The sequence below is a fragment of the Aythya marila genome (assembly GCF_965140915.1).
Source record: "Aythya marila genome assembly, chromosome: 6".
Taxonomy (NCBI): domain Eukaryota; kingdom Metazoa; phylum Chordata; class Aves; order Anseriformes; family Anatidae; genus Aythya; species Aythya marila.
The window spans coordinates 14467494-14492957 of record NC_139047.1 but is presented as its reverse complement, the minus strand read 5'-3'; the positions used below and the strand labels follow the sequence as shown (position 1 = coordinate 14492957).

Genomic DNA, 25464 nt, shown 5'->3' with positions numbered 1-25464 from the left:
TCATACTGCAATGGCTCACATGAAAGCTGGTAGCAATGTAGAGTAATGACAGCTGAAGGAGGAAAACATCAGACCACAGCTCAGGTTTAATGCCATTAGTGCTCACTTTGATCAGAAAACAATGCCAACGTTCCTGTATGGACTGGCTTTGTCACAGAGCCAAGGCAACATCAAACAGTCTAGCTGGCAGGGTCTGCTCAGCTCATGTCAGAGTGTTCAGTCTTCTTGAAATACTAGAATATGGGTAAACATTAGAATAAATTCTGTGTTTCTGAACTTTCTATGTATTTGCTGTTTGCAACTCTCCTTTCTACTCAGTTGCATGTTTTGGCTTCCTTCCTTGTAATGTAAATGTTACTTAGTGTTTGGAAATAAGAAAAACATAGCAATGTGTTTTGATAATTCTTCAGAGCTGCCTTTTTGTATTTGGCAAATCTAATTTCAAGGTAGAAAAGGTAACTTGTAAGAAAGCTGTGCCCATATCCAGATAAGGAACTTGCTTGCAGTCTGTATTTGAGCATTAGCAATTTTTCTGTTGTGTTCCCCGCTGACTTTTGGTTGTCTGGACAGGGAGTCATACCTCCCAGCTCAGTGCAGGATCTCCAGAGCTCTGGTGAGATGTCTCAAGGGCAGGGTCAGTATTTAGTACAGCTGCAAACAATGCAGATGGATGGGTAGTGGGAGTAAGAATGGCCCTTACACCTGCTACAGTCCCATGACAACCCAAAGCAGATTAGGTTGTTGTTTTATTTTTTGTGTGTTGTGTGTGTGTGTGTGGTTTTTTTAAATGCTAAATTGGTTCTAGACACTCCCAGGCTATCCCTGCACAATTAATCTTATTGCCATGTATAGTTGTGCTTTTCTGATGATGCAAACTATGCCAGAAGTATATCCTTGAGAGGGTAGATGTGTTAAGTTCTATCTGACATTGAAGTTTTACATTTAACAATCACATTTTTTCTTGCAAGGCAAAAGAGACTTGCTAGATAGGAGACAGCTGTCTGGTCAATTGTAAACCAGTCCTGCAGTCCTTTCTCGGGCAAAAAGCTCACTGAAACTTGAATCAACAGAGAACTCTTGGTCTCACAGTTCATGAAAACTGATATGTTTTTCAAAAGCATGAGATTCTGGTAGGACATGCTGCTTACTTTGGTTCAGAAAATAGAGAGTGTGTAAGCCAAATAACAGCTGTTTTCAATTGCAAATTTAGGCTTCTAATGTGGTTATAAAAAAAAAAACTGTCATTAACTTTTTTTTTTTTTTTTTGGTCTAAGAAATTGGCCTTTCTATATGCTAAATTTGAATATCATTTAAGTGTGCTGTCTGTTTTTATTATAGTCTAGGACTTCATGGAGGTATGGCAGTAAGCAATGAAAAAGATGTGTTTGTCCCTTGCCACAGGACTGGTACAGCTAGCTCTGTGTGCATTGCCACTAGCACAAAGATGCTGAGAGATGAGGCACTGCTGGTCCAGGCAGTGCAGTCCTTTGTGTTCGTCAAGGCTGTGCTGAGAAGGGCCAGATGACACGGTGAAACAATGGAATACATAAAACAAACACTGCATGAGCCCTAATAGGCAACAGAGGAATTCTTGAACTGGAAAGAAAATGTCTAGGCTTGAAAAAACCCTGCTATCTGCAGGCTGATATGTGACATCAGAACTTCAGTTGTTCAGTGACAAACTACATCCTTTTTTTTTTTTTTTTTTCTTGCCTATTTACCCTATGCTAGGATGTTGTTTCATTTGGGTTAGTTTGAATTTAGTCTGCAGTTCAGGATCACAGAGTCCCTGGGACAAGCCACAGCATAAGTTCCTCACACATATGGTATGTGAGTGAAAACTCCACGGTCTGACCCACAAAAAACAACAAAAAAAAAAGTTCAAGGACTGAAATTAATTAATGAATAAATAAGGACAGGAAACTGTGCTTGAGCTGTTTTTAATGCAGCCCAGAAGCAACAGCTCACACATTCCAAACAGAAGCCATGAAACATTTTTTAATTTAAAATAAAAATAAAAATTCCTTAGCATCTTTCAAAGGCAGACAGGATTTTATGTCATCATCATCACCAAAGGACCTGTCATGCTGCCTGCAGTAAGGTAAAGACACCACACTGGAGGACCAGGCTTTGATTTGGCTGGAATGAACTGTGCACTGCTCTGCTTGATCTAGAGGTTATCACAGAGGCACCCGGATGCATTTTTGCTGGTTGTTTTTTTGTTTGTTTTTTTTTGAGGTCATGAACATATTAGTTCACAAATATAAACATTCCCACAATTCATGCATTGTGTAAAACACATAGTCTGGATGAGTGTGAAATATGTACTGCTTCATACAGTGCCCAACCAAGCTGCTACATATCTTGAAGATGAAAAAGAGCCAATAGTTTCAGGTCTTGTATTGTTCTGAACTGGTACCTTCAGGTACCTGTCAGGCCATCCTAACTCGCCATCTTAACTGTCATGTGGTCGGTATTATGCCTTCACTCTTCCTTTGGCTGTTGTAGACACATAGCCTAATAAAAATACGTTGTGTCCGTAAGTGTTATTAAAGCAGCCTTCAGATTTCTTTAATTTGCACAGAAGAACCACTATGGTAAAGAAATACAATGACTACAAAGGATTATTGTGCCTCCTCTTTGGTACTATGTGGTCCTCAGCTCAGCTCAGGATGAGCCTTTGCTATTTGCAGCTGACAAACTAAATCCCCAGACTACACTGACAGCTACAGTCTATTTGGCTGAAATAAGTAAATTCTCAGTCAAAACAAGACAAGTTCCTCACATTCAGTGATGTTTGTCTTCCCTCCATGAGAAGGGGAAGCATGAGCTGCAATCATGGTCTGAGAAAGTTCTGGGTTGTGGAAGGGACTGAGTATAACTGCTGTGTGGAAATGCAAGCCGGGCATTTACAACCAGAACTCAGATTTTGGACCTAGATGGGAGAAATGGTGCAGCTGAGAGGACATGACACTCATTCATAGTTTGGGCAAAATTACATTTATCCATTTCTCCCATTCCATCCTTTTATATTCCACAAGTGAATTTACTTCCTCTTCTACTTACCCATGCAGCCGAGCTCCTAATGTGTGCCATGACACTGCTTGTTGCTCCCGCTTCCTGCCCTCTGTTGGTTTTGTGTTTGATGGGTCAACATCCGTGGAGCTATCTGAAAGTACAGGAGGTATTTTTAGAACTGAACCTTGTACTCTTCATCTGTTTTCCTCATTCCTTATACAAAAGCACCATAGAAACAGCCTTCTTCCATCCCAGGAGATTATTTGCAAATCATTTTTAATATATATGGTTTTGTGTTACATATCTCCAGCTCCTTGATTATCCAGTGTCAGGACTGATAAGCTTTCAAACAGCTTACCTCTGTTTTCATCTTAATGCACACTAATGTGACAACGAGGTGTGCCATGGGGTAGAGAATAGCAGTGTGGAAAGCTACATAATGTTGTGAGAAAGCCAGTCTGACAGCTTCAAGCTTTATTACACTCATAAAGCTTAGCACTTTGCTAGAGGAACCCTAACAGATTTGCTCTGTGCCAAATACTTATACACTTCATACACTTTGTTTTGGTGAGAAATGTGAATACATGGTGAGCTTCCGATTAAAAAACAAACAAACAAAACAAAAAAAAAATCTAGGCATATGTAGCTACCTATAGCCAAAGTACCTAAACTATATTTAGTACAGCTATATGAGCAGACAATTATTGGGGCTTGTGACATTTAAATATTTATTTTTGATCAAAATAGGTCCAGTTTAGCCAGGAGCAAAACATTCTCTTTGCATTTTGAGTGATGGGTTATTTGTTTGTTTGTTTTAACAGCAGAAAAATCATAGACAATTTGAAATTAAGTCCATTTAAGCATAGTAAGACAAATTGGCTTAAATAAGAATACCAAATTATTATGTTTTAAAATTATGCTTAAATTATACTTCAATAATATAATAATTCTGATATATTTTTTTAAAACATAAGCTAATAAACAAAAATCCATTAATAAATGTTTCAGCCTTCCTGAGGAGAAAAAAAAACAAAAACAAAAACAAAAAACACACAGGGTTTGTCTGACCTCTCCTATTTAGTACTTAATGCAGCACTCATTCACCATGGTGATGTGTGCAGAATAAATAGATAATGTGGACAGATGAGAGAGAATCCAGCTTTTAGCACTAACCTCATTATGTTCAGAATATTGGGGAGGGGTTGCACTTAAAGCATCAATCAAGATAGCCCCATTTATTGAGCTTCCAGGGAGGAAAAAACAATTAACTCTTTATGTGAAGTAATTCATGTTAAAGCCTCACTTCAACATACACCAACATTGGGCATTTAATGAATTTGGACTGAAAGCTAGCAGGAACTCTAAGCAAAAAGATGCTATCAGTCAGGGGAGTTTTCACCAACTGCACAAGGCTGGACTGCTGAAATTCAGAGAGTGTAAGGGGACTGTAGAGCTTGGCTTTGCTTTCCTTGTGTCTGAGCTGGCTGTGTCATGAGCTGTGGAAATATGATCAGCTGAACCAGCCTAATTCCTTTTTACAGTCATCTAAACAGTTCTAGGATAGAATTATACCCTATGTCTGTTGGAAGGAACTGTTTTCCTCTTCCACCCCTTAAAACCCTAATCGTGTGTCTGTATTTAAAATCATCACTTCTAATATTTTCCTTAAATAGCTTTACTGGGTGATCAAGAGAGTATGATAGCAGCAGAATGAAGTGCAGTTACACGCTCATTTCGTTCGTGTTTTCCTTGGGATACCTAGGACACAGGCATACCACAGAGAGTGAATGTCTTGGCATTTTTTTTATCTTGTGGAGCCAAACCACACTTACAGAAGTCCATTAGCCGTGCTAAGTACACAAATGTGCATTTTAAAGGCAGTATATTCCACTTGAGACCATATCCTTCATTCTGAGAACATAAGCAGAGAATAGTCACACACAGCAGTGCATGAGCTTAGTTGGGCCAGATGGAAACTTCTTATTGAAGTAAAGCAGCAAGCTCTACTGCATCCTGCAGTACTATTTATCCTGGTACACAGACATCCCACAGCCTAAACGTTTCAGCACTGAGTCTCTATTACTCAGAAAAGAGAAAGGCTTGTGGTGATAGCATTCCTTTCAAGTCTTTCTGAATTCTCTGCTGTAGCTGTTCTCAGACAGTGGTGTAAAGCAAAGATGTGGGTGAAGCTTTCCTGTTCTTTTTCTGACCACCACCAATTTGGAATTATATTGAAGAACTAAATGTGTTGGAGGGGGCTGGGGGAACCACGGGGAGGGGGAGAGAGAGAAAATAATATTTTTCATCAAAAGAACTGTGATCCAGGTGTTTTAATCTAGTTCAACATTAGTTTTTTTACTTTCTGTTTTTGAAATAAGGTAAGTAGACAGCAGAGCTGTAATTGTTTAGAAATGTGCTTTCAGGCTTCCTAAAATGCTGATGCTAGTGGATGACTTGGGCCTTAATGTGTATAGCATATCCTGTAGGAGGGTGTGGAACAATTCATTCCACATGAATCACAATGATGTGCTGCTGATTGTGACAGTGCAGATGAAGACGTATAACACAAAACACAGAATCCCCTCTGGCCCTGGTATTTAGTGAGGTTACTAGAAATTCTGAAAAACATCTTTGGAAATTACAGGCTAACTTAGTCTGCGTTAACAAATGATTGCCCTGTCATTTCCATCCTGTCTAGCCATGCTCATGGTGAGAATGAGATTATGGAATCTCATTATGTTGACTCTTTGAAAACTTCCAGATAAAAAAACAAAGAATTAATCCACAAAAGTGACATTTGCATCTTCTTTTTGTATAAGGGTCACAAAACCCAAGAAGCGCTATTGCTAATAGTTCACTTCACTTGTGCATAAACTGATACATGTACATGAGGGGTTTTATGCATGTGTAATCTAATCATAGGAAAGCAGAGAGTAGTTGGCAAGGACTAGCTTTAAAACATATTTTTACTGAAATCCTTGAGGTATTATTCAAAAAGGAAGGAAACTGCAAAGGCAGCAATAATAATCACTGGCTAAGGAAGAGTTTTATTTGGTATATGGTTTCTTCTCCCCTGGTAAATGTCACTTTCCAGACTGTACAATATACAACCATTCAGCTAAGATATTTTTTCTTGTTTTATGAGCTATAGCAAGCAAAGAAATGTTTGACCTTTTTTTTAGCTTTGGCTGTTGATGATGCCTTTTATTTTAGAACTTAGAATGTTCTTGTTGCTCACAGCAGAGAAAGGATCAACTCTCAGGGGTAGTTACTGCAACTACATCTCCAGTACATAGATTGCCACCAGTGGGTCAGTTCCAAGCCATTTTCCATTGCAATTGATTCCTCTATACAACGCTATTAGGGAATGCTTTAAACGTATATCAGGGGACCAGCTAGTATTGTATTTCTGGTCATCTTAGATTTTTCTTTATGATCTTTGCCTCAGTTGTATTTAGATTTCAACTTCACGATCTCATTTGAACACAGACTGAACATAAATCAAGCAATCATCTGGGAAGTAACATGCTACTGACACTATTCAGTATTACTGGTGAATTCCCAACTTGTTCTCTCAAGGTAGTTAGCTCTTTTTACTTGAAAATATTTAATGAACATGTTAAGTCTTTTCACAAACTAATATATTGTTAGGAGTGTTAGAGTCAATGGGCAAACTATCTGGGACGTTTTTGTGAATGTGCTTTGGTAATAGTTGGTAAAACATTAGCCATTATTTGCAAATATTTAACAGTTTGGCAGTATGTTTTGCTTGGACACATTCATTTCAGTGGGAAGTTTCTGCTCTTTGCTCCTGCTCCTCCAAGTATTTGCTGGCAGTCACTGAACAGCTCTGGCCCTCCTCAAGCCTCTTAGAAGCAATCTTTATCTTTACTTCCCCCCTTTTTACTGTATGCATTTCTTTTCTTTCACTGTCATGTTCCAGGCTAGTCTGTGCTGTGAGTGTGGAAACTGCCCTTAATCCATAAAACGAAGATGTAATCTTCGTTGACGTATGCTTTTGTGTCAGAATAGACCTGGTGTCAGTATAACCTTTAATTAGGTAAGTTCTCCTTCTACAAAGGCAGTCAAATTTTGAGACCAAGTGTCATGCTTTAGGTTGATTTTCCAGTCCTTGTCCCTTGACTTGTTCTATATCTCCGTGATACTCTGTTTTTCCAAGGTCATCTTGTACTTCACTTTGACCCTCCAGCACCTCCTGGGGCACATAAAAATGCTGGCTGTCAGGTTCTCCTCCTACTGTAATGACGTTCTTCCCCAGAGCCACCAGAGATCATGCCAGAAAATCAGCGTCACCCTAGTTTACATATATTTGCCTCACAAAGAATTTTTCTTATCTACATTTCAGTCCAGAAGAGAGTTGAATCAGAACAAAAGAATGTCCATAAAAGAGAGTTGTGTGCAAGTCATCATGTATCTTTTAAGACACACTTTACACACATCTGAGACTTGAATTTACAATCAACATTCAGGCCAACAGGCCAAGGATTTCGAATTCCACATCACCAATCACAAGAGTTTGCTTCAGTTTGCCTCACTTTTATCTAGTTGCCTCACTTTTATCTAGTTGAATGAATTAACTTGGATCTCAGAGATGGAGTGACTATTAATGTGACTGTCATTATTTATATGTGTATTATATATTTTTATATATTGTTATCTATATTATGCATATGTGTAACAATTCAGACTAAGAAGTCAGTCGACAGATGGCTGAAGTTCTTTCCTAGTTGACGTAATGCTAGAAATAGTTCACTAAATGACAGTCATTTGTCTGTGTTGTTGTTGCTTGCTTCGTTGGTTCCTTGGTTTTATTTTGTTGTTGTTGTTGTTATTTGGTAGGCTGTTTATTTGTTTGCCATACTCATGCAATATATCTTGGATAAAACCGTGGCTTTGAAGTCAATGGCAAAACTTCCTGTTGCTTATGGCCTAGTAAAGTCAGTAGCAAAATGATTTTCTGTTTTTTGCTTTTCTCATAAACTCTGGTTTGTTTTGCTGATGCAGACCTTAGATTTGCCACAGTATTTACACTGAGCAGCACTCAACTTGTTTTGAACTTCTGGGCTGGGATTGTTTTGTCTAGAGCAGTATTCACTTCCCCCAACCTTCCTGTAAACTAAACCAGGCGCTGAAGTACCTCTTGTTCCAGAGGGTCAAAGCATAATAGGCACTGCAGTGTGTGCACAGATGACAAGTTACAAAGACTTGGGATTAAACTTAACTTTGTTGTGCTGGAAATGGGAAAAAGTACTTTGCTTTTAATTAAATTATATTATTCTGGAAAGAGTTAATTTACTGCGGCTTGGAAGCCAGGTATAGGCCAACCCTGACCGGGTACTTCTGGTCACAGTGACACCTCGTGGTCTTGCAGGAGATGTCTCCCAGCTGTAATGCCATGAATTACTAGCTGATAGCTGCAAATTTTACAGAAAGTTTATCTCAGAGAAACTCCCCCAAACCCTGTAAGATGTTTATAATCGGACCAAATACATATATATATATTATCAGAGATACTGAAAGGAAAAAGACTTCCTTTCTTCTGATTCCACTCTTGTTCTTGTTCCACTCTTGCCCCTTGTTCTTTGAGAGCTATCTCTGTTGACTTCACCAAAGAGAAGTCTGTGGTAGATAGATACACTTCAGGATAGTGATACACTTAAGAAAGCAGCTCTAAGCCTAGCATTAATTTAAAGTCAAGTCAATTATTCAGTCAGTCATCAGTTATTCAAAGAGAAAATTATTTTAAATGTATTTCTCATTGCTTAATTTCTTTCTCTGTGAAGAACTGCCAAGTCTGTAACCATCCCCATACAACTGATGAGGGACTTCTTGTTGGGAAGGTCTGCCCCAGCATTCCTGCTCACCGACCCTCTCACAGAGCAGAAGAGGGCCTCACAGGTGCGGGGTTGCAGGACTTTTGCTATGAGAAGAAGAAATTTTAGCATGGAAGATTTTTTTCATGACAGGTTTTTCCACAAAGGCTGCTTTGTGTTCTAGTAAAATCATGACTGGGCTAGTAAGTAAAATAGTAAATGGAAGTAGTAAAACTAGCAAACAAACAAACAACAAACCACCACCACCAACAAAAACCACTCAAATATTACAAGGGGACTTTACCATTCTGTCAAATTAGTTCAGTTTGCCTTTAAAAAAGCTCCTGATTATGGTGCATATTTTGTCCATGGCCTTAAAAATTGTTAAAAGGGTCTAGTTGTGTAAAAAATGCTCACCAAAGTGCATAAGTGCTGCTCAGCTCACATCCTGCCTATGCAGAGCAGCAAAGCACAGCAGATGCAAATGTGCTCTTGCTTACATCCATCTGTGTGCATCACTCCTAGATGCATTACAAGAGGATCTCCACTAGCAAAATGGTGATAATTAGGAATGTGATGGTGTTTTCCCTAATGTATGTATTGAAGTATCAAAGAAGGCAGAAAGAACAACTCGGTCATTATTGATAAGAAATAAGTCATTATTAATAAGACAGGAGAAAATAAAGAACTTAAAATATCTTCCAATGTATATTTTGAGATTCTATATTGATTTATGGTAATTAGATATTTATTTATTAATGTATTTATTTAAGAGGTTTGGAATCTCTTAGGGAAAGAGAACAGAAAATTGAAAACATAAAGCTTAGGGGAAGGATGATTTTTTGATGCTTGTAATAACAATTCATGAGTGCTCTGTGGTAAGGCTGCAGACCTGATTCATCACTGCTATATTCTAGTTTAATGCCAGTGAAACTAGGCTGATTTACATAGCTGGGTGTGAAACTGGAATAACAAGCTCATGAAGCAGACACCACCATACAATTCCCTTTTGAGATTCATGTGATGTGAACAAATGCATTTAGATTCACATTTGTTGTTTGTAATGTCTCCAGTTTCTTCTAAACCAGACTACAGTATCAGAATGCATGTTTTAAAGAAATTTTGATCTATGTATATTATGATAGGGTTTTATTTCACATTCTTACAGCTGTGCAGCTGTAAGTGGGCCCTTGGGTACTGCCTGTGTGGTGTGCAGTGATGCAGACACAGCTTGGACCAGATGCTGTTGTGTTGGTAGAAGTATGATCATTCTTTTCATTTAGAAGTTGTCTTTGAGCACCATCAGGAAGTATTTGCTATAACTAAGATGACAGCTGTCCACACTCAGTACTAGTAATGGCTACTTCAATACCAAAGGTGGGAAATAGCTTTGTGAATATAAATGTGTTAATTTACGTGGAAAGAAAAGATAAAATGTCCAAGCAAACTGATTCATCAGGCGTATGGCATTTTAGCTAACTCTGAAAGGCTGGTTACAGTCATTGCTCATTGGAAAAAAAACTTCTAGATGAACTAGAGCAACGTTGAGCCGGCTTAGTGGAGGAGATGGCATGACCAACTACACTTGGGCTGAAATAGCATGTAAATGCTGAGTTAGTAATAAACTTCTTGCAGAGCCATTTCCCACTGCTATAAGACTGTGGGGTCTGGATGTAAAGAAAGCCCAGGCGAATCCAGGCCTTTTGTTTAGGTGCGGGACATGAAACAGCCAGGTGGTGGAAGAGCACACAGGTCTGCTCTTCACAGACACTGGGGTCCTTTTCTGTCCAGCCAAGCACATCGCTTTGCAGCACCCCATGTCCAGCTGCCTAGCCCTTCCTCACAGCTTCAAGATTGACTCTCCCCATGCTGCACTTCCAACAGAACAATCAATTCAACTTTCTGATGCTGTAAGCAAGACTGTATCAAAATAAATCCAGAGAAAGTCACTGTCCAGAAAGAGAATTCTGCAGAACAGGAGTCTCTTTTTTTAGGAAAGAAAACAGTAAAATCAGTACAATTTCCACACTGTAGTTTCATCTGAAGTTTTTTTGTTGTTGCAACTTTTCACGTTTATTTTTTTATAACTGACTTTATTTTTTCCAAGTAGCAATTAAGGGCATGGTAATGCAAAGTACTGCAGCCCTGTGGGAGTTCCCTGTCCTACAAGGCGGTTGCCCATGAACAGAAGACCACGGCCACCTCCTTGTGCTGTCTCACATGCACATTTCTCTCTGACCCATTCCCTTTGGTTCCATCAGTTCAATCTTTCTCTGTCCTCTCAGCCAGGACAACCTTGCCACACTGTGCCAATACTTGGTGTGCAAAAGCCATCTACTGCACAATCACCTCAGCTAGGGTGGCAGGTAGGTCCTGTCACGGTAGCACGGGATCTCCCACAGGATACATGCCTTAACCGCAGGTGCCTTACACGTTAAGCATCCTAATGCTTGTGTTTCTAGCAAACTCCTCACTTTCCTGTTTTTATAATTATTTCCTATACAAATCTTGCTATTAGCATTCCCTAAAGAAGCAGGCAGTAATTTAGATGCCGATTAGTGTGTGAAATGCAGCAGAACAGTAATGAATGTACTCTCCTGTCAGTGTTTGACTGAGGAGGGAGAAGACCCTCTAGCTACATTTACCACAGCAGCTGCAGTACTGGAGTTTAATGAGGTGCTTTTGCAATGTGAAAATTTTCAGAAACATATACTCATGCCGGGAGGGCCTACCAAGATATTTTTTTTGTAATTAAATGTAATTACATCCATACTCATAGTCAAGTTCTCATTGATAGATACAGGCACATAGAAACCAACAAGCAAAAGTCAAACAATTAACTACACGAGGGGTTTTTTGTTGTTGTTGTTGTTGTTTTTTAATATTTGCCTTATTGTACTTTTTCCATTTCCTAGCTCCGTGGTTTGGTAAAAAGCTATGAAGTTCTAGCTAATCCAGCAATGTGTGGTTAGCATTCTGCCAAAAGCAAAGCATGAAATATTTTTGATCTTATTTTGTCTTCTGGAAGAAAGGAAATGTAGTTTTTATAGCAGAAAAAAAAAATAATAATAATAATATTACACCAGTCAATTTCTAAATCAGATTTCAGTGAGTTTATTTTACACATACAAATGCAAATACAAACTGTGGTCATCAAACACCAGTGAGGCAAGCTGGTAGATTAATAATAATTTTAAAAATCCTTATTTTATGATGGAGAAATTGAAATTTAAAATGACAGAAACCAAAATGTTTGGAAAATTTCAGGTTCACCTGCCACTAAGTGGCAAGAGAATGAAGAATTATTTGAAAAATAATGCATTTCTTTTTCTGGTTCCTGAAATTGTTTGTGCCATTTGAATGCAAGTTTTTGAAACAGGTGATCTGCCTTGTTGCAAAACTAGCACAGAGCAGGGCTGGGGGCAGGCTTCTGCTGCCCACTGCCTGAACACCAACCCCCTGCACCTGGAGCCAACAGCCACCCTCCTTTTCATCTCAGGAGATGACTAAGTGGAGCCGGGGCCAGGAAAATGAGTTTCAATTTTCTGCCTACAAAACCGTATGTCATCATCAATCATATTCATAAGAAGTCAGCAGTTGGTTCATTTCTTTCACATTTTTCAAGAGAGAAAGCTTTGCTGACAGGCATGGTAGTGTTTCGCCATGGAGACACTTCACAAAAACTCACAAAATTGGCAGAATTGTTTCACAGCTGTAGCATCACCTGATTTCTGTCTCCATAGCTTGGTGTGTCCTGCACTGAAGTCTGCATGCAAAAGGCTGTGTCCATAGCTCTGCTCATTTACTTTGCTCTTTCCAGTGGTACCATTGACACAGTGCAGGGGCAGGACTGTAAGCAGGCTCCAGACTGATGTCATCATGTCCTTAAACTCTTTCTTGTCCCTTTCTTTCACTGAGATTGAGACCATTCTTTTTTAACTCTTTCTTTTACTTACATCTATTATAGGCATGTGACTCATGCATTATTTCCACTATCTGAGCAATTAAAGAATTATTGTAGTTATTATTTTAAGGGGAAATTTAGATACTCTGACACAAAAAAAAAAAAAAAAAAAATAATAATTCCAAAACCCTACCAACCACCTACGATTTTATCTGAAACTCCATATCTTTGTTTTCCCAAGGAAAATTCCAAACTCTCTACACAACGCTTCCTCCAACAACCAGCCTTTTATTGAGTTTCTCTTGTGTAAAAGCCAGCCTCTCTGACCTGGTCTGTTCCTCCAGTTCCTGACTGAAACCCTGCAGAAAAGGCTTTTATTTATTCTTGCCAAGAGGAAAGAAAGAAGGATACTTAACTGGATGAGATGAGCTGTTGCTGGATGACTCCACTTCAGAGTCCATGAGTGATATCAGAGGCCACATATTTTAAAACACATCACCTCTTGCCCTGCATGACTGCTGCAAGTGCATTAACATTACCCAGTGGGAGAAGAGGGGCAGATGAATTTTGATCTTGAAAGCGACCATCAGGTTTCCCTCGGCATGTCCTTGCTGTTTCCACAGCAATGGAGATTCATGAGAAGAGTTATGAGCTGCATTAGGCAGTTGTCATTCTGCCCATAGCCAGCTTCTGTATGCTATGATCCTGTCTGACCTCGGATAACACCACCTTACTTCTGACTTCATGTAAGGACACCCTTGGAGTAGCTCAGATTATTCTGCCAGCTTGGTTGGGTGGCTGTGCTAATAAATGTTCAAAAAAGCTAAGCTAACATGAGCATGTGGGATACAAATCCCCACTTTCCAGTAACTTGGGTAAATACAAATCTGTTCTCAGTTCTTATATGATTTCTAACATACCACTTGAAAACAAAAACGTAAAAGCTGTCAAGAAATGACTTGAGTATTAGATTGTAGTTAGCTAATTAGGGCAGCTGAGAATAAGTCAAACTGGAAAAATGCCATATATTCAGATCTGGAGTACAACAGAGCAGTATTGTGTTCTGTGAGCAATGTTATGGTTTGTGAGAAGAAAATGGAGCATCATTAAACAGTCTTCCTGGCCCCAGAAAGAGAACCTGTAGGGAGAAGTTATCTAACCAAGAGCTTAATTTCATATAAGACACAAGTACACCTGATCAATTGAATTTTCCATGTGTAATTGCCTAGTTATAAACAAGAAAAGGAAATTACTTGTTCTGTATAAATACATGGTGTTTTTTTGTGAGTAGAAGTGTGCACAATAGTCAATGGGAACTGAAGGATGCTGAGAAACAAGGGATTTCATTCTCCCTTGTGAATCAAGTCTGTTTAGTTTCAGATCATTTCCTCACCCCTCTCAAGAGGAATTTATGTTCAAAGAATTTAGTAAAATTCAGTTTCTAATTGTCAATGGATTTGACAGGGATGTAAGGGTGGGAAATATCATTTGATTTCTGTTATGTGGGTACGTCTCAGTCACAGCAGCTGACTAATCATGTTCTTTCTTACCTTGTACCATCCATTCCCACCACAAATGTTGTCGTTTCTGAGATTTCTTCTCATGCCAGAACTAACCTGATGTAGTGAGAGCATCTGTGTGCACCCGTGTGTCTCTGGTGGACGCTCTCTTATTAAGAATATGCTTTCACGACATTATTTAAACTGCTACATTAAACATTACTTAAACTGCTTTCAAAGCAATGTAATTTACACTGGGAAAATACTATTTCTATCCAAGGAAGAGTGTTCATACAAATATAATTGCAACCCTTCAGTTACACCAGTATAGCTCAAACTATTGCCCTGGACAGGGTGCTCTTGGTCGAGCTCCAGCGCACACTGCCCTCCTGCTCTGCTCTCTGTCATCTCTAAATTTCTCCCCTGGCTTCTGCTACAACCCCACTGCCCATGTCTCCCATCACTACCTTAGCTGCACGCATAGAAGAAGTGCTGCTCTCTTCTTGCTCTATCTTCCTTGCTTTATGTCTTTTCCCTCTCCTCTATGTGCAGAGTTTTTTTGTTGAAAATTTTTGTTTATTTTCTATTCCCTGCCTTGGTCTATGACATACAGTGATCTCAGCTTCTCTTGTTCCTATTCTTCATTGCCTCTCCTTAAAGATCTGTATTCTCCATTGACTTTTTTTTTTTTTTTTTTTTTAATCAAAATAAGCATGCAGAGTACCCTTTCTGTCTTTAAAATGAATGTTTACCAAAATGTACCATTGACCAAAACATACCTCCAAGCATCTCTGTCTTTCCTTTTATCTCTCAACTCATGTAAAACACTTCACACCTGCTGCTTCAAGTTTGTTTCATTTGGTCCTTCAGGTTCATTTCTGATATCTCTTTATTGGATTTGAAAAACTGTTTTTGTGTTTTTGTAAGTCATTCTTGAATTTCCACAGTTTAATGCTGTTTGTTGTCATTCCTTGCCCTGTGGATATAAATGATTTGTAGCTCCATACAGGACCAGTTCTTGTTCACAAAATTACCCTCATATAAAGGCTGCTGGATGAAAAGAAAGGCTGGAAACTTTCCAATTCTGGTAGGTTTAATGTCACCCCACTAAGAGGAACACTAAAAGTGCAAGTGCAAAGGATTAGAGAAACGCAAATCCTTAGAAACAAGACCTGAAACCTGACAAAGCTGCTGACTGCAGCTTTCTTTCCTTGTGCAAGTCTCAGCCTGAGTTTACCAAAAATACTTTGAATTTGGACAAGCTTAGAGTTTCAAGAAGTAATGGGACATGACTTACTTTTCATTGTTCCTTGCCCTTAGTTACTGATTTATTCAATTTTCCACCTCTGAACTAAATCCAGGATTCTCAGCTAAAAAAAAATCAAATGTTGAGTCATTGCAGTCTGTGTCTCTGTTATGCTATCAATATGAATGATTACAAACACTTAAATAATCACCCATTTAGCCAGCCTATCTTCATGCTCCAAAGTGCTTTAAAAGGATACTAGGTATTTACTGCAATCGTTATTTACAGGTAGGGAAGTCAAGGAAGAGATTAGTCATCTACCCAAGGTCATGCAAATGTCAATGGCAGGAACTGGCCTCCTGATTGTCTTGTCTAATTCCGTATCTTTGGGACCACACTGGAGTAATCAGCTCTGTTTTGAACCACATATTTTAACCTGGAGTGTAAGTCATTTGGATGTCTCTAATATAATGGCGAATCCATACTTTGAGTAAACCCACTAAGTCAATTAATATTTGCAAGATGCCTGGACATAAGGGTAAAGAGCACAACAGGAAATGCAGACAGTCTGCCTGGACTGGCTCTCCTCTTCACACACAGCACACCACTGGCAGCCAATACATAGAGACTAAGCTGGATGAAGTGATGTTACACAGACCTAGTTCTTCCTTCAGATCTGCTACACCTCAGTAGGAATTGCACAGTGGTATCTGTACGTGGAAAAATTTGTAAGGCGTGGTGGCACAATTAGACAGTGATGTCTGTCTTTAAGAGACACTTAAATTTTAGAGCTCCAAATTATTGTGCATCAAAGATCCCATATGATCTTTGTCAAATATTTGGGAAATCATCCTCAGAAGACACATTTTTTGACCATTAACCATATCAAGATAACACTGGAAAAATAATTTAATCTGATGCACAAACTGATTTAGTGTTATGGTTAGGAAGATCCTTGGCTCCTCTGCTTCATGCAATTTCATTTAGTTTTTCAGCTAGGTTTTCAGAGGTGCTTTTTTCATTAGAAATCTCTAGCATTCACTGTTTCTTCCATGCCTATGCTCAAGAGCAAACTAAAGCAACAAAAGCAAGCAGTACCAGGAAATATTTCACAGCCATTTCCAACACTACACCAGTGGTTTTTTAAGATGAAAGATTAGACTTAGTTATGCTTTGGTTTGCTGGTTTTGCATCTTACTGTTAAGTGCTCTTGAGTGTCATTGCTAGTGTATTAACAGCTGAATGGAGTTGGAGTTCTTGTTGAGGCTTACTGCAACCTACCAGGCCTTGGTAAGCCTGCTTTTCTGGAGAAATGGGAGAGTGCAGGGCCTGGGCAGAGCAGCCCTGGGTCCTCACGGCCACTCAAGCATGGAGCCCTGCTGCCAGCCCAGCCAAAGGGCTGGGTGCTGACCACACACCACTACTTGTCAGTTCACAGTCAAAACACGTGAGTGAAAGGCTTTAGACACAGTGCTCATGTCTAAACAGTAATCAGGGCATCTGGATTTCTGAGGTACACAAACAAGCTATAAATCAAAAAGGAAATTTCTTATTTACAGTGGTGCTGCAGGGTGCAGGGCAGAGCTGCAATACTTTGCACAAAGAAAGTCTTTTGTACTAACTTTTCTCTTTTTCTATCTTTTCCTCCTCTAGAAAAAGATGAGAAGAGAACAAACATCTCACAGGCAGAAGTAAGTGAAATATTTTTTTTCTTACAATGTATTTACTGTTAAAATAGATCTCCTGTAAAAATCCCATTGTGGCCTACTGGTCTGTCCCAGCTGATGTCTTTCTTTGTGCTGTCACCCCACCTCCAGCAGCACAGCCAGTCCCCTAGAGCAGGGAACTGCCAAGGCACATTTCCTCTCTGCCCCTGTTCACTCAAAACAAAGCCGACCTGGTCCAAGGTGGCCCTGCCAACTCGTCCCAGCCAGCATTGGCAGTAGGGTTGCAAAACCACTGCAAACTCCCCCCTTGCTGTAGCTTGCCAAGCCCATGGCAGGCACAGGATCGGTGCTGTCTGCAGGAAAGCCATCTCCTCCAGTCTCATTTTCTGATCTCCCCTTGCATAGTTCCTGCAGCTCCTTGACCACTTTCTCCTCCCCTGATTGCCCAGAGAAGCTGGCAAAGCTCTAAATAGCAGCAGGAGGTATTGATTGTTTTAGATTTGGACTCAAACACAGACTTACAGTGATTCACTGGGGTGAGGATCAACAACCTACCCCACAGTGTTTATAAATAGCTTGCTTTTTCAAAAGAAGACAATCTTTTATTTATAAATGTTATCACTCCATCCATTGTGATAAGGTAATATGATTGGCTGTATTCGTGTGGAAGTGTTTTTCTTAAGAGCTGTTTCAGATGTTCCTTGAAGAGAGAGATCTGATTAAAATTACCTGACGATATAACAAAGTACTCAGGGGAAAAGTAGGAGGCATTTTGATCAAATATTTGGGAAAAGACAGCATCATTACGAGCAAAAACACTATGAGAAATTGATGAGAGAAAATAAAGCTTGCTTAGGCACAGCTTTTTTTATATTTTTCTTGGGAATGTAATGTGGTGCTTATGTCTTCAAAAATTAGCCACGTGTGAAATATTATTTTGTTTTATTGTCATTTGTTTATAGAGATATTCCATATTACATAAACACCAATTTAACTACCTTAATTCTGCAGAAGTTGCACTGCCTTAGCACTGGAATATATTTCAGTCAGTTTTTGTTAACTGTACATTGGTCTAATTACACTTCTGTTACTCCATATATAATTTTTAAAAATTATACTCTGTATTTAATTTTTTAAAATTACATATATTGCATGTAATTTTCCTGTTAGTTTAGAATAATTCATCTTTCATACATGGGTGTGATTTTGGGGTCAAAAAAGTTTAACTGTGACTAAAGATACCACTTAAAACAGGCCTAGCAAAAGGCAGAGTGGTTAATGCAATTATTTAGGGAGTAATATACTGTAAAAGTGCAGAGAGAAGCATCTTCCATTTACTTATGTAAAAATGTATGTATTAAGAATTTCAGTATTACTTTACTTATACACAGAATCATTCTTTATAGTGTGTTTAGTTGGCATATTAATTAAAGTAAATCTTGCATTATTTTAATATATATATTATTTATTTACCTTATGAGAGTCAGCTACATAGACTGTTAAAAGCACAGGCTACCTTAATTTTATGCTTAACAATATTTTTTTACAATGAATTTTCAGTAATATTGGGTCTGTTTTGCCTGGGAATTATAAAAGTTGCCAGGAACTGGCATCGGGTTTATAGAGTATCATTTTCATAGAAACTTCTCAGAGTGATATATGCACCCTATAAACTTGAAGCAATGCAGAGCATTGCAGGATATTACAAATTGCCCATCACTGCTTGCATGTACTCAGGAGTTGTTTCAGTCCCACCCTACTGTGGCCGTAAGGGTGTACCACTTACACTGGCAAGCACCCAGAGTGATTTCAAATATGAAACAAGAATTTGCATTTGTTGCTACATTTTTCACATAACAAGAGGGAAAAGTTGCGTGGCAAGACTGAGTTGCCATGCATGGAAGGCTCTCTCCACCTCGGTCTCTCACCGTCTCTCTCTCTCTTTTGAATCGCCAGTCCCAGAGCGCCTCGCCAAAGCAAAGGAAGCAGAGCGTGTACACCCCTCCTGCCCTCAAAGGTACTGTCCAGGTACTGTCCCTGCACCCAGCAGCACACTCCCCCCATTACACGTGGCAGCTTAGTCCTCTCCTGCGTGCAGAGGACACCCGGGGATGAGCCGTGGCCCCGTGTGCCCATGAGTAGCACAGCGCACGCACTGAGAAGTTCAAACTTATTTCCCTTGAACACAGAATCAACACAGGGAGCATGAAGCCTTACTTGTCATGAGAAATCTCAGTAAATGTTTAGAGGGCTTATGAGCTTTTCAGGAATGAACATAAAAGCAGCAGAGTATTAGCTGCAATCAGGCAGCTCTATCTAGGTCTTTTTTCTCCAATGACTGAACAGAGTTGGACCTGCAAATGCTTGCAGGTAGGTGAGATCTGTGGCAATTCATCAGCTCTTCAGACCAGCACGTTTCAGTATAGGACCATTTCCAGACTGCAGACCAAAGCCAGTCCTGACAGATGTCTCTGGATATATTTTGAATATCATCTATTTCCATTCCTTCGGCTCAGCACAATAGAATATCTGATCTGTAGAGTGAACCCTGTCATTAGGTAATTTACTGTAACAGCCAGTTCTATGGCTGTCATTCTGTAGCTTCAGTTCTCCAGCACTCAGCGGCTATGAAAACATCACCCAGGTGCTGCACAAGACTTGCTATCTGTTTGTCAATATGGGCTGAAGTTTTTTTATTGGTTATTAGAAATAACTATTATAGTCAATTGTAATAATTTATGGAAGGAAGAATCTTTGCATGAGTAGCAATAACACCTATTGATCTCACTGCTGTATTATTTTGCTCCGTGAGCCTAAACTAAATCATGTGTAAATGAAGTGCTCTGTAATATAGGTCCTCATAGCTCCTCTCAAGGACTGCAGCCTCCTCAGTTTTACCACTGTTGAGGTTTGGGGAATTGCCTGGCATACTTTGCTCCTCCATCAACCTTATTCACAGGGAATAGATTTTCTAGTAGGAAAGACAGCTCATAACTGATCTGAAATATCTCATACACAGAAGAAAGCAAAGAGCAAAACACCTCTCCTGTACACATTAACACCCTAAACTGCACGGTACAGTGTCCATGGGTGGACACCTGGAAGTTGGTAACCCTACTTGTAAGCCGCTTGAATTGCTCCAACGTACTAAACATACTAAACTGTCACAAATACTGTCCTTTTTATTTTAAAAAGTCTTGGAGTAGAAAATTAATTATTTCTTCCTCTTCATTGCTATGAAAACATGAATGTTATTTCGTTTAGACTAAGAGATTAGGAGGAAAAACATAGCAATCCAAAATACACAATGCTGTGGAAGCATTACCATGAAATGCAGAATTTTGTAAAAGTTCTGTAATGATTTAAATAAGTCTAGTTTTATAGTGGTTTGCAATATTCAGCAATATTTTCAGAATAGTGGGCTAAATGATTTCACACTATTCACTCAGCTTTGTGCACGTTTTCCCTGTGTGCTATTTCTCCCTCAGTGTACTCACAGGGTAGTCTTCAATATACAGTAAAGAATGACATTCTGGATGATGAATATCTCTCAGTACTGTACCATGACTATAGTACTTGTTATATGGAATATGCAAATATGTGAAAACCTATGAAATAAATATATGAAAGTGCAGTACTGCTGGTGATTTATGTGTGATAGTAAGTATATGGCTTCTTAGTTAAACCCGGGCATACTTTCCTGTTCTGCCATCGCAGTCACCTAAACTGAAAGACCGTGTTCCTATTTGTCTGACATTGCCCCCAAACACTTTGGTTCCACCCATTCCATGGCTTGATCTGTCTTGAGGCGGGCCTGTAGTTTCTCTAGCAAGCTGTGGCAAACCCATGTGTCTGCAGAGACAGTGTCAGGTTAGGGTGCAAGCAAAAGGCAGGTTCTTATCACTATATATGTGTGTGTACTTTGGCTTCTGCTTTTATTTTCCTAAACAAAATTGCACCAGAGTCCCTGCAGATGTAGCAAATAGCTGACTCATCTCAGAGCATTGTTCTTTTTACTGGAATACAGCGTGCTGGAAAAATCAATGTAAGAGCTATTGATTTAGGTGGTAATCTGGAGAGCAAATCAGACAGCAAACCAGATAACAGCTCGGTTCTTGCTAGTATTGTATTACTATGCCTAATGGATGGCAAAGAGAATTTTCATTTTGCTTTCAAAATTATTTCTTTTGCTAACTCTGCTACAGCAGTGTTTGTTAGTTCTGTACTCTTACACTGTATGTAATGTTAGCAAAAGCCAGAATCCGAAGACTGAATTCATAATATTTTCAGTATGTTATGTTTTACCTTTTCTCATGTTATTTTCCAGGTATATCAAAACCTTTTGCCTGAGGATAGTAATAATAACTAAGGAAATACTGAACATTAGGAAGGTTAAAACTGCTTCTCTATTTCACGTCAGCTGTAATGTCATAAGCTAAACTTTCAATTTTACTAAGCTTACGCTGTTCCACATCAGTGTTGCGTTTATCTCATGCTAGAGAATCTAGTTAATTTTTCTATTGCCCTCTGAGTTCATCACTTCTGTTTTGTCTGTGTCCCTCCTTTCTTTCCTTACTCTTGGGCGTTTAGGTCCGAACTTCAGATTCTCTCTTCCTTCCCCAACTTCCAATGTGCCATTGTGTTAAGCTTGAATCCCCATCACTTTCTCCTTTCATTTTAAGATCTTCTTCATGTGCAGAAGTTGTCTTGTACCTCCCTATGAAGAACACCATAAGAACAGCCAGGGGAAGGCGTCTCAATTAGAAGTCACCAGTTCTACACAGGGCAATATTTTTCAGTTAATTCTCATTGCTTAAGGCTTCTTACTCCTACTAACTGATCTGCTTCTCATTCTGTATGACAAAATAAAGAAGAATCCTTTAGGCCTTTTCCTTTGTATCAAAGCAGATGTCCAGCTGTTTTAGTAAAAATATCCATTCATCCATGAATGGCATCCTTAAAGATATCTTCATTATTCTGGTTGGGGAGCCAGAGGACCCCTTGGAAGGTGTGCTGGATTCTCATGATTTCCCCTCCCATACCCACACAGACACTCTCCAGACAAGTTTGAAATGGGATAAAAACCCTCTAAAGTAGAGAGGAGCAGCTCAGACTGCACTTATCCCTGGTAATGGTACTTCCTTGGCATCTCATTACCACCCGCAAATTAAAAGAGCACATTTGAGTCTTGGAGCTACATCTGCAGCTTCCCATCGAAGCCATACTTTGTACCAAGACAGTTTTCCTTTTGCCTAGATAATCACATTTTGTTTGGTATATCAGCTCATACTTGAAAGGAAACACAGACTGGAGTGACAGGAAACTAGGTTTACAAAGACAAACACAAGACAGACTGAGCTGTTCCCAAACCTGCATTGCTCCCCAGAGCTCACAAGTCTCCACATTATCTACCAGCTTTTGCTATTAATACTAGCAGCTATTTAAATACCATCAAGGTCTTCCCTTGAGAAGGAAGTGCTCATTCCCGAGTGGTTTGAGGATTTTATTAACAGTGAGCCCACTGGTGTGGGTGTGCTAGAGGTCAGGGAAATAGGAAACCTTTCCTCATCTGACTTCACCCTGCAGGAGGCTGGTGGGCTCATCATCAAGATCCTACTAATTTCAGTGGGCTTTACAGAAAACTCTTGCTGCTTTCTGTGTTCACTTTTACAATTAGCTCATAATTACAATCAGATCATAATTGAGGTCCTACCCCACCAAGGTGAAAGGTACCTTTGATTCTGTTTTTCCCCTACTCCTTGGGAGAATTCATCTTTTAAATTTGCCTCTTAATGTGTTTTTCTTTGCAGACAAGCAAAGACTTTTTCTTCAGCTAGGTCCTAACTACAGCATTTGAAATGGGGTTAAGTCTGAGTTGTTATAAATCTAAGGAACATCCAACGACATAATTTTGGCTTGGCTCATTAAAACAACCAGGACTCACTGGCTCTTCCCACAGTGTTCAGACCCAGGGATTTGATACATGCATAATTCTAGTATTTACAATGATGGTTGTTATTAAATGAGCTCTTTCTAGTCTCTGCCATGAATTTCAGATGCTGGGCTTGTTTAGTGCCGCCTTGTTCTTCTCTCCAAAGGAAACAACGTGCAGAATAAATGATTAAAATCATGATGTCCCTCCTGAAATATGTAATTTATTAGAAGCAATTAGTACAGTATGTGGCCCTCATCCAAATTTGTAACCCCTTAGGCCAGCTTCACAGTGTCTGATGCATCTCATTACTTTGTGACTGAAGGTTAACAAGGAACATGGATAGAGTCTGGAGACATAAAGGATTGTTGTTAGTGTGGCAAGCACCAAGTTCACAGCCCACGAGAATCATCACAGAACAAAAATCTCAGGCTAAATTTACTTCAGGTGGCAGAGGAATTAAGTTTGTGAGTCTTAAGCAGCGACTACAGAAACCTATATGATTTTATGGGCTGCTTTCTTACATGGCAAACTCCAAAGGGGTTCTACCATTAACTAAATACATCAGGCCAAAACAAAGAAATATCATACTATACAAAAAAGAAAAATACGATGTCTTTGTGTGATTTGTGCTTCACACAAAGTCTTCAATTTATTTTTTATGAAATTTATATTAGCCACAATCTTATACACATCTTGCACTGTTTTCTGTACATTGGGCTAGGTTTGTCAGCATTCTAAGCTGGTACTGTTCATATGCTTTTCTTATGGGGGTAAGTCACTTTGGCTCAGGGTATTACATTTTTCCAATCTCTACAATGATGAGAAATTACGTACCCTTTTTTAATGTGACTGTGTTGCACATGAGCCATGAAGTCAGAACAAAAGAAGGAGCTGGTTTTCAACTATCCCCTCAGTCCTGAACTCATATTCCAGACCTCTTTGCTTTTCCAGCAGGCTAAGGGACTGAGACTAATTCTGGGCAGATATCTGGGACTGCTCCACAATGCAGGCACAGTCCAATACCTGAAGCAATCACCAGGGATGGAGCTAAGTACTTCTCAGATGCCTTAGCAGAGCTGCAGTGGTCCTGCATCGGTATCTGCTCTTTAGCCTGATGGCACCCATTCTTCAGTTCCTTCTTTTTAGGTAGAAGATCCATCTCAATAGTTATTTCATCTCAATAGTTGTTTCTTGGGTAACAAAACAAGTCAAAGCTGTACCTTATTATTACCTCTTGTTTGTTAATGTGTTGTAATGTGATGTGACACAGCACTTTGCTGTGTGCATTTTGCCTCACAGGTAGAAGGCACACAACTGCCAGGACTTCCCGAAGCACTGGGAAAAGAACATTTATTCTGCAGTCTTGTACGATTACTTTTTTTTTTTCTTTTGCATAACCAGATCACAAAAGAAAGCTGCAGCTTTGGTTTCAAATGTAGTTCTTCTTTTCTTTTATATATATTCTTACCCATATCTTAGTCAGAAAATACCTTGAAACTGCCACACCACTTAATATAGCATGGCCTTGGACAAACTTCCTGGCTCTGTTCCATCTGATGTATCAGATCTAGTTACAGAGATTGTATTTGTGAAATTCCCGTACATATACTGCTGCAAGAAAGAGACAGGATATGCTTCTGTGCTGTTCCCTCTCAGGATGCTATCTTCCAGTGCTTTATCTCTTTTCCTCATTCTATCTACTCCCCTCTCTCCTTTCTGGGACTTGTAGTATGGTAACAGTATATATAATTTAAAAAAAAAAAAAAAAAAAAGGAGAGAGATAAATTAATTAGTGAATCTCTAAGCTGGTGAATGGGGTGCATTAAATTGCTGCCACCTCAAGTTCAACTGGCTACCACTGTTCTGCTACTGCCCTAAAAGTTGGCAGACGCTGCCATAGTCTGTGTTTAATTTCTTACTGCTGGCAGCTTTGAGTACGTTTCATTTCACACAGCTGGCGACTTCTGCTTCAAAATGGCTCTGGCCCTGGCTGCAGTAAATACCACATTACCTTTAGAGAGACTGAGATGTTCAGTGGAGATTAAGCTTGACATCTGCTGTACACCAAAAAGGGGGCATTTGTGCTATAACTTGTCATCTGCCACCAGTACCTGGTGTGTGAAAAACAAAAGGTTGTGCTGAGCACTAATATCAGTCCCCAAATCACCACGTGTGGTCTAAGGGCCTGATCCAACCCAGACCAAAGTCTAGGGGAATATTTCCACTGACTTAATTCAGTTCAGCATGAAGTCCTCATATCTGATACTTCATTCTAATCTTCACGCAGTGAATGTTAAACCTGCCTCTTTCTAAGGGTAGACCCTCTTACGACAGAAAAAATGACTTTGCTTTTATGATAGG

General features: G+C 39.4%; 1 protein-coding gene across 1 annotated transcript in view; it reads left to right on the top strand.

The window, feature by feature from the left end:
- PPP1R1C (protein phosphatase 1 regulatory inhibitor subunit 1C) overlaps positions 1-25464 on the top strand; it is a 46082-nt gene that overhangs the window by 5923 nt on the left and 14695 nt on the right. The window contains exons 3-4 of the mRNA XM_082763620.1: positions 17155-17192; positions 19125-19185. Coding sequence (XP_082619746.1) covers positions 17155-17192; positions 19125-19185 — 99 coding nt within the window. The remainder of the gene's footprint in view (positions 1-17154; positions 17193-19124; positions 19186-25464) is intronic.